General features: G+C 51.4%; 1 protein-coding gene and 1 non-coding gene across 5 annotated transcripts in view; both read right to left on the minus strand.

Moving 5' to 3' along the window:
* The window catches only part of MTHFD1 (methylenetetrahydrofolate dehydrogenase, cyclohydrolase and formyltetrahydrofolate synthetase 1), a 70784-nt gene that overhangs the window by 22160 nt on the left and 35193 nt on the right, over nt 1–13431 (minus strand). For 3 of the 4 annotated variants that reach the window (XM_008271884.4, XM_070065041.1, XM_070065042.1), the window contains exons 8-15: nt 12180–12291; nt 5403–5530; nt 4622–4719; nt 4257–4430; nt 2725–2861; nt 1007–1053; nt 307–414; nt 87–161 (exon numbers count right to left, since the gene is read on the minus strand). In XM_008271884.4, the coding sequence (XP_008270106.2) occupies nt 87–161; nt 307–414; nt 1007–1053; nt 2725–2861; nt 4257–4430; nt 4622–4719; nt 5403–5530; nt 12180–12291 (879 nt within the window). Of the gene's footprint in view, nt 1–86; nt 162–306; nt 415–1006; nt 1054–2724; nt 2862–4256; nt 4431–4621; nt 4720–5402; nt 5531–7232; nt 7958–8320; nt 12131–12179; nt 12292–13431 lie in introns of those variants that run through there. The other variant, XM_070065043.1, reaches the window with a different exon arrangement.
* LOC138847351 (U6 spliceosomal RNA) lies at nt 3949–4055 on the minus strand. Its single transcript, XR_011385090.1, has one exon. It is a non-coding gene; the product is annotated as a U6 spliceosomal RNA (small nuclear RNA).

Raw genomic sequence — 13431 nt, forward strand, 5'->3', positions numbered from 1 at the left:
ACAGCTCGCCTGCCCTTGTCCGAGCAATGGGGCTTCCGTGGTGACTTGGCCAAAGGCACCGTTACTCAGTACCACGGGGTACTTACCCGTAACCTTCGGATCTGGATGTCAGAGAACTTTCTCACTCCATTTACGGAGGGTACCAAGCGGTTAAAGAGAGCCTTAGAGAAAAGGAAGAGAAGGCCTTTCAGGTAAGAACGCACTGCATCGCTCCCGCACCATCGGTGCTCAGGCGGCCATCGCTACCCGGGCAGCTTCAGCCCCTGCCAAAGGGCCCGCGGGGTTCCCGGGGCCCAAGCACCCTACCTTGTCTGTCTGGGTCAGTTCATGGAACATCCGAGCATCGATGGCCGCAGCCACGAGGTTGTTGGCTGCGGTGATGGCGTGGATGTCACCGGTGAGGTGGAGATTGAACTACAAAAGAACAGAGGCCCCCTCAGGCTCCCGCCGCCCCCGTGCCTTCCCAGCCTCACGCTGTTACAACCAGAACTCTCTGTGTTAACGGCCAGCGGCGTCCTGATGGCAGAGGGTCCATGACCCCCAACACAGGAAGTCTCGCAGATGGGAGCGAGCGGCCACGCATCCTCGGAGGAAACTCCTCCTACACGCGGAACTTGCAGGTCTCGCGCAAGGCTACGTCCCGCGACCAGAAATGCCTCTCGGGGGCTCCACAACAGCAAGCGTTACTGGGGACAACTCAGCCCTGCCAACGGTGACCTGGAAGGAGCACAGTGTTCCCAGCCCTCGCGTGGGCACTCTGCACTCACTGTGTGGTGGGCTTCCCAGGATCATGCTCCATGTGATCACTTGGTTAAAAGGATCACTCCACTCAATGGCACACTCAGAAGCCAAGCTGTGCCCCAAGACTCAGATGGCCTCCCCTGTGTGCCACTTCTGCTGAGAAACAAGTCGTTTGCCCACCAAAAGCTCTAAGGAAAAGGCAGATCTCTGGAGGGGCAAAGACAGGAGAAAGGGGCTGATTCCACCGAATTCTGGAAAACTTTACCTCTTCCATAGGAATGACCTGGGAGTAGCCACCTCCTGCAGCGCCACCTAGGGGACGGCAAGGGCAGAGACTTGTGTTAAGCTTGCGTCTCCAAGACTCCCAAACCACACAAAAGCAAATCAGTTTTTATAACTACTGGGCATGTTGTTTGTTTACTTTTTACAATCATTTGGAGAGATCTAAGTGTTTTCTAATTTTCTTCTACCACACTAAAACACTTGATCCTGTTCATGTTGAATTGTCTCTCAATTGAAATCTGAGTCTAAATGACAAAACCATGAACACACAGGTACATACCTACTCATTATCTTTAGAAACAGGTTCCCCGTGATGCCTAACACAGTAAAAGACCCAGCTGACAGCTACATAAAGGCAAACCTGTTCAATGTCTTACTCTCATAAACCTACTCTGGCTTTCAAAAAAGGAATACTTAAGATATCGCTAAAATGGAGACTACACTTCTTCCTAAATCGGAGACATACATTAGAAGACAGCTTTAGTTTGTTCTGGCCCATGTCAATTATTAACCAAGGCCAATCAAAAATATGCAAGTTACCGCATTGTCACGGAGATCAATGTCAAGTTGGGGTACAGAGGCTGCTTTTGTGAGGCAGAGACTATGCAGGAGAGGAAAAGGCCCACTTGAAGTTGAGGGGGGTTGTAAGGACACTCTCGAAAGCAGAGCGAGCTCAGCACAGCAGGGTAAGGTGGCCCAGTGTCACCACGGCAGTAATCGCCAGGACACGCAGGAGGGACACCCTGTCACCAAGCCTATGAGAAAGCCAATGCTAAGATCCTACAATAACTCAGAAAATGTTATTAACAGCATGTTTACACCACTGCGGCTGTCAAAACCTGAAGGTAAAGTGTGGGTTCTGATATCGTGTTTTCCTCCTATCAGAAGCAGAGTTGAGGTGAGGGTTGGCCTAGCAGTTAAGACACTGGCTAACATGCTGGCGTTCCACAACACAGCACCTGCGTTTGACGCTGGGCTCTCACTCCTGATTCCAACTTCCTGCTAACACAGCCCTTGAGAGGCAGCAGTTTTGGCTCGAGTAGTTGGGTCCCTGCTACCCACGCGGAAGACCGGGATTGAATTCTTGCTGCCAGTTTCAGCCCAGCCCAATACTGCGCCATTATAGGCATTTGGGAGGTCAGTCAGTGAATGGGGGCTCTGTGCCTCTACATCTCAAAAACACCCCACAACAAACAGCAGCATGGCGTTGACCACAGTGGTTCAGAGTCTGAAACAGACTATGGTACTTAGTAACGGTGCCTTTGGCCAAGTCACCACTGGAGTCCCATTGCTATGATCTGACACTGGAGGGTAGAGCAAAACACACATAAACGGCTTTGTGCAAGTCTGGCACCAGCATGCGCTCAGGAAGAGTAGGCTTTCCTTACTCCTAGCAGGGGGAACGTTTGTGGGATGTGTCTTTGATCAGAGTCAGCATGAAGAACATTCATGCTCCCCCTTCTTGTCACTGTGACAGTGGACTGTTGGAGTCAAAAGTACCCATAGCTACACCCGATCCACCCCAGAGAACCCCTGTGCAGTCTCAAATAGTGACAGCAGGAGCTGGGGTGACAGCCCTGTAGCAGGTGCCAAGAGGACATCGCTGGGAGCTAAAACGTTGGGAGATACCATAAGCATTCAAGGTTCAAGTGGCCTGGGAGCGCTGAAGGACAGGCGGGGGCCCTGCAGCCACCCTGGTACCTTTGATCCCGAAGGTGGGGCCCTGGGAGGGCTGGCGCACACACGCGAAGACGTTCTGGGAGAGGTGGGCGCCCAGGGCTTGCACCAGGCCGATGGTGGTCGTGCTCTTCCCCTCTCCCAGCGGCGTGGGAGTTATTCTTCGGGAAGAAAGCAAAAGGGGACAAGGTTTACTGACTTGCAGAAACAAGTTTATCTGGATCGCGAAGTCAGATCTAGCCTACCTGTGTCCTAATTGCAACAATGAGAGACAAAAAGAGCCCCGAGAGGAATCTTTCCAGAAGTCTTAGCTGTAATCTCTAAAAAACCCTTGAAATTCAAGAAAATGCCTGCTGTATTCTAGCTTTTACCCCTACAAGGAAGAAAAGTACTTTACCCTGTAGACAGACACTGCTATAATTCTAATTTCTGAATCTCTAAAACTAGCTTTGATATATAATTTAGCCTAGGGAAAAAAAGACACTCAGTAGATTTACTGAATGACTGCATTTTTGGTCTTCCATCTGAAGACCAGGTTTTAAAACCATAACCTTGGCTAATTTTCTTATCTCTGAAGGATTATAATCTATTTCCCAGGGTAGCTCTAAGGATCAAATGAGATCAAATACAGCTGCAAATGCTAAAACCAAATTAAAGGCACTTCCACATACACTAGAACATGCTAAGTGCAAATTCAAACTCTGGTAATAATAACGAGGATCTGGGCTGGTGCTGTGGCCTAGCGGGTAAAGCTGCTGCCTACAGTGCTGGCATCCCATATGGGCGCTGGTTCGAGAGCCGGCTGCTCCACTTCCAGTCCAGCTCTCTGCTACGGCCTGGGAAGGCAGTGGAAGATGGCCCAAGTGCTTGGACCCCTGCAACCACATGGGAGACCAGGAAGAAGCTCCTGGCTCCTGGCTTTGGATCGGAGCAGTTCCAGCCGTTGTGGCCAATTGGGGAGTGAACCAGTGGATGAAGACCTCTCTCTCTGTCTCTCCTCTTCCTGTATAACTCTGACTTCCAAATAAATAAATAAATAAATAATAACAAGGATCAATATTCAGATTGAACTGTCAGAGGCAGCAGCGGTCTGGCACAGCAGTTGGGATGCCTGTGTCCCCTATCAGAATGCCCGGATTTGAGTCCTGGCCCTACTCCTAATTCCAGCTTCTTCCTAATGCACACCCTGGGAGGCAGCAGGTGATGACTCGCACCCCTCCCATCTCCCGCTCCCTCTCCCATTCCATTAAAAATATGGAACGCTTCATGAATTTGTGTGTCATTCTTGCGCAGGGGCCATGCTAATCTTCTCTGTATCGTTCCAGTTTTAGTGTATGTGCTGCCAAAGCGAGCACAGATAGTAGTCGGGTCCCTGTCACCCATGTGGGAGACCTGGATTGAGCACTAACTCCTAGCTTCAGCCCCAGACCAGCCCCAGCCATTAACAGGCATTTGGGGAGTGAACCAGCAAATGGGAGCATGCTCGCTCTCTCTCGCTCTCTCTCTCTCTAACAGTAAGAGAAAGATGCTCCTGGCAGAACGAGTGAAAAGCATACCCAGTCACCACTACATATTTTCCATCGGGCTGGTGCTTCAGCCGTTCCAGAGCCGACAGCAGAATCTTGGCCTTGGTTTCACCGTACAACTCCACCTCTTCCGAGCGCAGACCAATTTCTCGAGCCAGGTTCCCAATGGGCTTCGGTTTGCAAGATCGTGATATATCAATGTCACTTTGAAAACAAGAAAGTAACTATCTTTACCCACAGGGTTTAATTCATTAACTCCACACTAGGCACGACCTCCTGCACCCCAGCTCCACCTCTGACCCTGCCTGCAGAGGGAGCACACAGGGACCCAGGGTCACCATCAGCTAGAACCCAGCAATCCACAAGGGTCCCCACTGGGGATAGCTCAGCTCTACCTTGGCACAGGTGTCCTGAGGTTAAGGCTGTTGTACCGAATCCTCCACTTTCCCGGCTGGAGCTTCTCCAGGAAACGCTTAGCACTTTCCACCGTGCTCTAAACACGAAAGACGCCAGGCTGAGAAGAGCGGGTTACTTCAACCTCCCTGCAGTCCAGACCTAGGCCACTTCAGCTCGGTCACAAAATGATCGGCTACACGCCCCACGCACTCCCAGGCTCCAGTGTAGGCACAAGAACACAGGCGCCTAAAGTGCATGGGGGCTGCCTGCCCACCGACCCCACATCAGATCGTGTGCACGAGGTGGGCAGGGCACTTCAGAAAGTTCATGGAAAATGGAATCAGAAGCTCAGTTTATTTGGATGCTAAAGGAGTTGAAAGCCACGCGTACAGTGGTCTTCGGAGTTCATAACAGTATGTATTAAAAAATAACGGTGCATGGACTTCAAGAATTTATGCCAATAAACGTCTTTTAAATCCACTTTTCCATAGTCTTTCTGAAGTCTCCTCATGGTATCAAAAGCAGGCAAACCCAGTCAGAGTCTTCGCATTTCTCTCTTCTGGGAAGTTACTATATTCCAAAGGGAACTGGAACCGGGCCATCCCCGCTTCCTCTACCAATGTGACTCACACCCTCCCTATTCTCCAGTTCCCCTTATCCTTCAACAGGTTCACCTCTTCACTAGCTTAGACCTTACGCCACTTCTACTGGGGGGAAGAGCAGTGAGGGAACACGACTGTTCTCCAGACCCGCGCGTCACAACCCTGGCCTCACAAGCACCTGCATCAGCATGGCCACCGTCATAGGCCCGACGCCACCCGGCACGGGGGTGATGAAGGCCGCCCTCTCTTTGGCCTCGTTGTACGCCACGTCACCCACGACCTTCTTCCCGCTTGGTTTGGTATCATCTGGTCAGGCAGGAAAAAAAATCAAATCAAAGCACAGCAAGGTCTCAGAATCTCAATCCTGGTCTTTAAAATCTCCAAGTTAAGTGGCCACTTACGACAGCCTACTCCAAAAGCTACGGTAGACTCTATTATTATTTTTTTTTTTTTTATTTTTTTGACAGGCAGAGTGGACAGAGAGAGAGAGAGACAGAGAGAAAGGTCTTCCTTTTGCTGTTGCTTCACCCTCCAATGGTCGCCACGGCCGGTGGGCTGCAGCCGGCACACCACGCTGATCCAATGGCAGGAGCCAGGAGCCAGGTGCTTCTCCTGGTCTCCCATGGGGTGCAGGGCCCAAGCACTTGGGCCATCCTCCACTGCACTCCCTGGCCACAGCAGAGAGCTGGCCTGGAAGGGGGGCAACCGGGACAGAATCCGGTGCCCCGACCGGGACTAGAACCCGGTGTGCCGGCGCCGCAAGGCGGAGGATTAGCCTAGTGAGCCGCGGTGCCGGCCTTTACGGTAGCCTCTAAAGCTGAGTTAGTCCGATCAGGTTCAAGTGCCACCTTTACTTAACAGCTGTGGGATGACAGGTGATTTCCTCGGGAAGAAAATCTTCTTTTACCTGCAAAAATTCCTAAGATGCTCAAAACCTGGAGAATCCTTTTGTAGTCATTCAGGTAGCAAATAAAATATCAATTAATTTTTTTCTTAAAACCAGCTACCCAGTATATAATGAGCATCTTTTAAAATGTTAATTTGCTAAGGCATAAAAAGAGATGGGGGCGGGGTGCAGTGACAAAGCTCCAGCTATGTCACAGCTGCCAGATGCCGTTTCTACAGCAACTGTCAGCATTTCGTAAGCTCCAAGCAGGAGCTGGAGGAACAATCCAACAACCCATTCCAAAGATGAGCAGCTACTTAAACGGATGCCGAAGGCAAAGAATGTAATTATACTTCCTTTAAGAGGATACAAGAACAACTACAAATCTTACCAGCAAAGAAGAGCTATTCAACAGAACAAAACCCAGTGATGCATCATCGCTCACTCACACAAAGAACAGCCTACACTTGGCTTCAGTGCACTTCCAGGAGGGGCTGGGCACAGGCCTAGACCTTGAGGCAAAAATGTTATTGACGAGGCCAGCACAGGCATACCACATGGGTGCTGGTTTGAGTCCCAGTCGCTCCACTTCACACCCAGCTCTCTGCTGTGGCCTGGGAAGGCAGTAGAAGATGGCCCAAGTCCTTGGGGCCCTGCACCCATGTGGGAGACCCTGAAGAAGCTCCTGGATCTTGGCTTTGGATCAGCCTGGCTCCAGCCACCAGCCGTTTACAGCCATTTGGGAAGTGAAACAGTAGATGGAAGATATATCTCTCTCTCTGACTCTGTAACTCTTTCAAATAAATAAATCTTTTTTTGTTTTTGAAGTCTGACAGTGGTCAGTGTTGTGGCAAGCAGGTTAAGCTGCTGCTTATGATGCTAGCATCCCTTTTTAAAAATAAAAAAGGCTATTGCAGCAGGATCTGGTAGACTCTTAGCCACAACACCCTGCTTTTGATCAGATCTGTAGGGAGGAAGCTCCCCAGTGTGACCCAAAAAACAGAATTGAGAGACTTAGACTCTAGGACTAACTGGTTCTTGCACTGTCAGCCTTCAGCCGTTGTGGGCTCCATGTTCATCTGAAGTCCAAACACAAGAAAATGAATAAATAAAACCACCAACCTCACAGGCCTGCTGCAAGCCGAGAGAGAAAACACGCACATTCCTGAAACTGAGAAAGCTTTCTCCACACACAGGGCTTCTCTTCCTACCCACGACACCGAAGATCTTTTTTTATATGGACAAAAAGGAGCTGGTGAACACGACTGCTTGGGATAGTTTCAGGTTTCTAGGAGATTACGAAGCAGGAAATGACAGCAAAACATTTCCCTTCATAAGCCCTAAAATCATTTCAAAATGCCAAGGAAACAGTCAGGGGTTTTCCCTTTGCATTAGTCCACTTTCTGTTGCTATATCAAAATGCCCAAGGCGGGTATTTTATAAACAAAAGAGGTTTATTTAGCTCACAGTTTGAGGAGTTGAAAGCCTAAGATCTGGCAGCCAAACTGGTTTAGCTTCTGGTGAGGGACCCCCCCCCCCCCCGGCTGGGCACAGCCTGGCAGGGGTGGCCATGTGCAGAAGGAACCAAGCCTGGCTTTGGAACAACCTGCTTTTGTGCAACTACCTTGGGGTTCCATAAGAACTCCATCAGTCTTTTCTGAGGGTGTGTCCCCAAGACCTCATCACCTTCCACTAAGCCCCACCTCAAAAAGGTTCCACCATCTCCTAACACCGTGGGGCCCAAGCCTCCACCCAGCGCATGAACCTTCAGAAGACAAACTATGTGCAAAGCATGGCACCTTTCGTACAGGTGTGTCAAGTTTAACCCAGAAGTTACCTAAAAACACCTCCTGTTGGCCGGCGCCGCGGCTCACTAGGCTAATCCTCCGCCTAGCGGCGCCGGCACACCGGGTTCTAGTCCCGGTTGGGGCACCGGATTCTGTCCCGGTTGCCCCTCTTCCAGGCCAGCCCTCTGCTGTGGCCAGGGAGTGCAGTGGAGGATGGCCCAGGTGCTTGGGCCCTGCACCCCATGGGAGACCAGGAAAAGCACCTGGCTCCTGGCTCCTGCCATCGGATCAGCGCGGTGCGCCGGCCGCAGCGCGCCAGCCGCGGAGGCCATTGGAGGGTGAATCAACGGCAAAAGGAAGACCTTTCTCTCTGTCTCTCTCTCTCTCACTGTCCACTCTGCCTGTCAAAAAAAAAAAAAACACCTCCTGCATCGCCATCTATGTGTTCACAGCGGTCAGTTTCAGTTCCACCCACACATCCCTCACTGCCCAGGTAAATACTGCCCTGCGAGAGCTCAGGTGTGTTCCTAAACCACACAGCAGCAGGGTGGACTTGAGTGCCTGCTGGTGTGCGTTCAGATGTGGTCCCCGGGAAGAGTGACCACTTCTCAGCCCAAGTAGACGGCTTGGAAAACCAACAAGCACTTTGGTTGCCTACTCCCAGACCTGGAACTTCTCTTGCATTGAGAAATGACAGGTAAAAGATTCAGCGTGGTACCCAGCTGAGCCCCTTCACGCTGAATCTGATGCTGTCTGAGAAAGGAGGCCAGTGCAGAAGCCGCGACACTGAGTAGCTGGAGTCTGGATCAGGGCAGGGAGGGGAAAGTGTTCCCTCTGTGTAATCCTCCCAGATAAAACACTACTAATCCAGCCCTTCTCAAAACACCCTCAGCAAGCCAACCAGGAGGAACGCTGCCACATGTTCCTCTGCCCAACATTTCCTGCTCTCTATTTAAATGTTAAATGCCTTGGGGGGGGGGGCGGCAAAACATCCATCTACCATAATTCACTGTTAATTTGTCAAGTGACTTATTCCTGCTATTCCATGCAAATGATTTCAAATCATCAAAATATGAACCAAGCAGTGGCCCAGTTGTGAAGACATTGTTTCCAGAACTGAAGATTTGCTTGGGACAGGTGTTTAGGGTAATGGTTAGGACAACAGCCGGGACACCTGCCTCGCAGAGGCCCTAGTGCGGAGCCCCATCTCTGTTCCTGGCTCTACCTTCCTGCTAAGGCACATCCTAGGAGCAGCAGGTGCTGGTTCAAGTATTTAGGTCTCCGCCACTCAAGTAAGAGACCTGGAATGAGTTCCCAGTTCCTTGCTTGAGCCTGGGCCAGCCTCAACTCTAGAGACAACTTGGGAAGTGAACCAACAAATAAGAGCTCTTTCTGTCTGTCAATCTCTCTCTCTCTCTCTGTCTTTTAAATACATTTTTAAAAAATTAAAATGAGTGTTTGCAAAGAACAGTCATTAAGTCTTCTGCTCACTCATTGGTCTGTAACTCTGTGACTCCGCCTCATCCAGACTTAGCTGCCTATACACCCAGGATCAGCAGACACTGCCGACAGGTGGGAGGACCCTGCTTTGTTCTACTTCTACTTTAGCATCCCGGCCAGGAAGCAATGTGAACAGGGCAGTGAGTTCCACACCGAAGTCAACTCTTCCGAGCTGTCTGCGGGACTGCAGATAACCCGCCCACGTCCTCCTTCTCCATCTCTCACCTCCAATCCCAAAGGCACCAAAGGCAGAAACCCGATCCAGGAGATGCCAGTTTTTCAGAGGAAGCTTGACTGTCAGATCGCAAGTATCCAAAAGTGAGTTGTAGGAGAGCAATTTTTCTATCACCCAATAGGTAATTATACTACCAGAAAATGAGTGATCAATTATGAGCGACTGTCTTCACAGCACGGCAGGCCGAGTGGGAGGCAGGTTAAAAACAGTGAAGACTTGACAGTGACTAACGCTCCTGGCAGCTCAGCGTCTACACTTTGAGCTTGAGATGAAAAGGGAGACGGAAGACTAGTCTTGCTCTAACTCCTTTCAATAATGCAACAGATCTGAGAGCCGGTGGTCAGAAGGCAAGAAGCTGGACACAGCCCCCTGAGAGCACCGCTGATGGGCTAGCAAGGGGAACGCAGGACACCAAGTGGGAGACAATGCCAGGTTCTACGGGAGGGGGGAGGGAGGTAAGGATTTTCAACAAGAGAGATCCACTTGCATTGAGAGGGATCAGACAGATCTGGGATGAACACCAGCCATCACAGGTGGGGAGGGAATGGTTCCAAGTACACAGCTGAGCCTTACTCAACCAAGGCGCCCAAGGCCGGCCTGGTGCCGGTGCACAGAAGTAGTCGATCAGTTAACAACTGTGCCTTTCTTGCACGAGTCTTTACAGGGTACCTTCAAAAGTTCATGGAAAATGGAATTAGAGGTTAAATTATGGTGTAAAACATATTTTTGAGGGGTTGGCGCTGTGGCGCAGTGGGTTAACGCCCTGGCCTGAAGTGCCGGCATCCCATATGGACGCCGGTTCGAGAGCCGGCTGCTCCACTGCCGACCCAGCTCTCTGCTGTGGCCTGGGAAAGCAGTGGAAGATGGCCCAAGTCCTTGGGCCCCTGCACCCGCATGGGAGACCTGGAAGAAGCTCCTGGCTCCTGGCTTCAGATCGGCGCAGCTCCAGCCGTTGTGGCCATCTGGGGAGTGAACCAGCAGATGGAAGATCTTTCTCTCTCTCTCTCTCTCTGTAACTATGTCTTTCAAATAAATAAAATCAATCTTAAAAAAAAATCATATTTTTGAAATTTAGGCACACAAAAGATCTTCAAAAAGCTCATGAAAAACTGTGTATTATTGAAATATTATGCAGCTTTCAAAATTGCTCTACACCAAAATAAACTCACTTTTTTTTTTTCTCTTTTGATTACTTAAGGGCAGACAGGTAGGTTGAACAAAAGCTCCGATTCACTGGTTCAAATGCCAGCAGTGGCCACAGCTGGGCAGGGCTGACACTGGGAATCAGGAGCTCAACTGAGGTCTCCCACGTCGGGGGCAGGGACCAAGGACGAAGGACCTGAGACATCGCTGTTTTCCAGCGCCCACCCCTAATCTTATGTTAATTCCATTTTCTAGGATCTTTTTGAAGCTCACGCATATTTTCCTTTGAAATTTCAGGGTTGACAGAATAGCCTGCTCTGCCAAGGATGCAAACCTGGGACCTGCCAAAGAGAAACGTGCAGGGGAGGGAAAGTGGTCCAGCTCAGCACAGGTGAAGGCAGGTGTCCACGAAGTGCAAGTCAGACACGAGGTGGCGCTGGTCACCGAAACAGCATGAGCCCAAGGAGCCTGAGCTGGTGAGACACGTGGAGGAAAAGGTCCTGGGGCCATGCCTCAGGGGGGTGGGGCAAGGCAAGAGCAGGAGGTGGGTCTGGGTAGGGTTCAGCTGGGAGCGGGGACACCAGGGAGAGAGATATCCAGGTAAGGGCTAACGCTGAGAACAGGGGGGACAGAAACAAGTTCCTGGTATTTAAAAAACACGACCAGGGGCTGATGTTGTGGTGTAGCGGGTAAAACCGCTGCCTGTAGCACTGGCATCCCATATGGGCGCCGGTTCAAGTCCAGGCTGCTCCACTTCTGATCCAGCTCTCTGCTATGGTCTGGGAAAGCAGTAGAAGATGCCCCAAGTGCTTGGGCCCCTGCACCTGCGTGGGAGACCCAGAAGAAGCTCCTGGCTCCTGGCTTCAGATTGGCCCAGCTCTGGCCACCGTGGCCTTCTGGGGAGTGAACTGGCAGATCAAAGACCTCACTCTCTCTGCCTCTGACTCTCTACCTCTGCCTTCAAGCCTGGGTCAGACAGCTGTAAAACCCTTCTAGGGAACCCTGGGCAGGATGAGCTCCTCCTCTGAACTCTCACAGCATTTCCAACAATGACACCATGTCCTCAAGCCAGCCATCACCTCCCTTAAAATGAAGGGGGAGCTCAAGGTGCAGACAAAGCAGCAGCTTCCTTTCTCTGCCTCCCTCTCTCTCTCTCTCCCTCTCTCTCTCTCTGGACAGAGACACCTTGGGAACCACGGGCTCTGCCACCAGGTGAGTCAGCCTACAAGGTGACCTTTCCACCTGCTACCGCGTGCACCCTCAGGCGAGGACATCTGTCCCGGCCTCTGCACTTCAACCTTGACATGTGACAAGAAGGTCTCACTCGGGACTGCCTGGGTGACCCGCACATCCCCTCTGCTGGGCCTTCTACCAGAGACCACTTCCTCCCCCAGCAACGCTCACCTGAGACATAATTGATGCCACAGTCGATGACAACTGCCCCAGGTTTGATCCACTCCCCTTTCACCATTTCAGGCTGACCAGTTGCGACCACCAAGATGTCACCTTTGTTTACCTGGGGAAAGGAAATGAGAATGAAACACGTGCCAAAAGATCTAGACGTGGAAAGCACCCCTCTACGCTTTGTACTAAATTCTTCATAGGACACTGGATCCAGGCCTCCAGTGTAAGCCACTCAGTTTCCAGAGCCTTGTGCTGGTGTCTCAGCCCTGCTCTCACCACCACACTCATCCTCCCCGGGCACTGTATAGAATGGGGAAGCGACGAGCACCTACAGGGTAGTGGGGAGCACAGGCCTAGGACCCCCTCCCCGGGCAATGGAATGGCCAGAGACGGCTCCACAGAGCCCTGCTCCAGGAGGAATGAGAGACAAGGTGTTGGGCCTCTCTCCAGCTCTCGCCCCACATTTAAGAGTGCCCTGCACTGCCGACGGGAACACGGACATGTGAGCATTCTTGGGCTCAGGAACGTGATGCAGGGATCAAGAGCAAGCAGGTGCAGATGTCACAGGACCACTGCTCTTAGCCTCCTGTGGCACCTCTGCCTCTAATGCCACCAGCTTTAGGCACATGGATCTGGCTGCCAGCGGTCAACTCCCAGGCTTCTACAGCTAACCCCTGTCTACCACGAGGCACACAGGTGCACAAAGTCTACCATTAGAACAAACTCAGCACAAACTTGGGCTGGTTTTTAACTTCAATTAGTTTCTTTGTCTTGTAAAAGGACTCAGAACGGTACAGAGGTGAAATGAGTTAAGGGAGGAAAAGCCCACGCCAGGGCCTGGCACTTCAGCGCTGGCCACTCCCGTGATGTGAACAGAACTTCAGGGGCCAGCGTGGAGGTGCAGCGGGTAAAGCTGCCGCCTGCAACTCCGGCATCCCATATGGGCGCAGGTTCGTGATCCAGCTGCTCTACTTCAGATCCAGCTCCCCGCTGGTGCACCTAGGAAAGCAGTAGAGGATGGCCCAAGGGCTTGGGCCCCTGCAGCCATGAGGGAGACGCAGAGGAAGCTCCAGGATCCTGGCTTCAGGTTGGCCTAGCCCCAGCCATTGTGGCCATTTGGGGAGTGAACCAGCGGATGGAAGATCTCTTTCTGTCTCTCCTTTTCTCTCTGTATAACTCTTTCAAATGAATAAATCTTTAAAAAAGAGAGAACTCCAACACACACACACAGACACACACACAGCAATGAGCA

The sequence above is a fragment of the Oryctolagus cuniculus genome, chromosome 20 (assembly GCF_964237555.1).
Source record: "Oryctolagus cuniculus chromosome 20, mOryCun1.1, whole genome shotgun sequence".
Lineage (NCBI taxonomy): Eukaryota > Metazoa > Chordata > Mammalia > Lagomorpha > Leporidae > Oryctolagus > Oryctolagus cuniculus.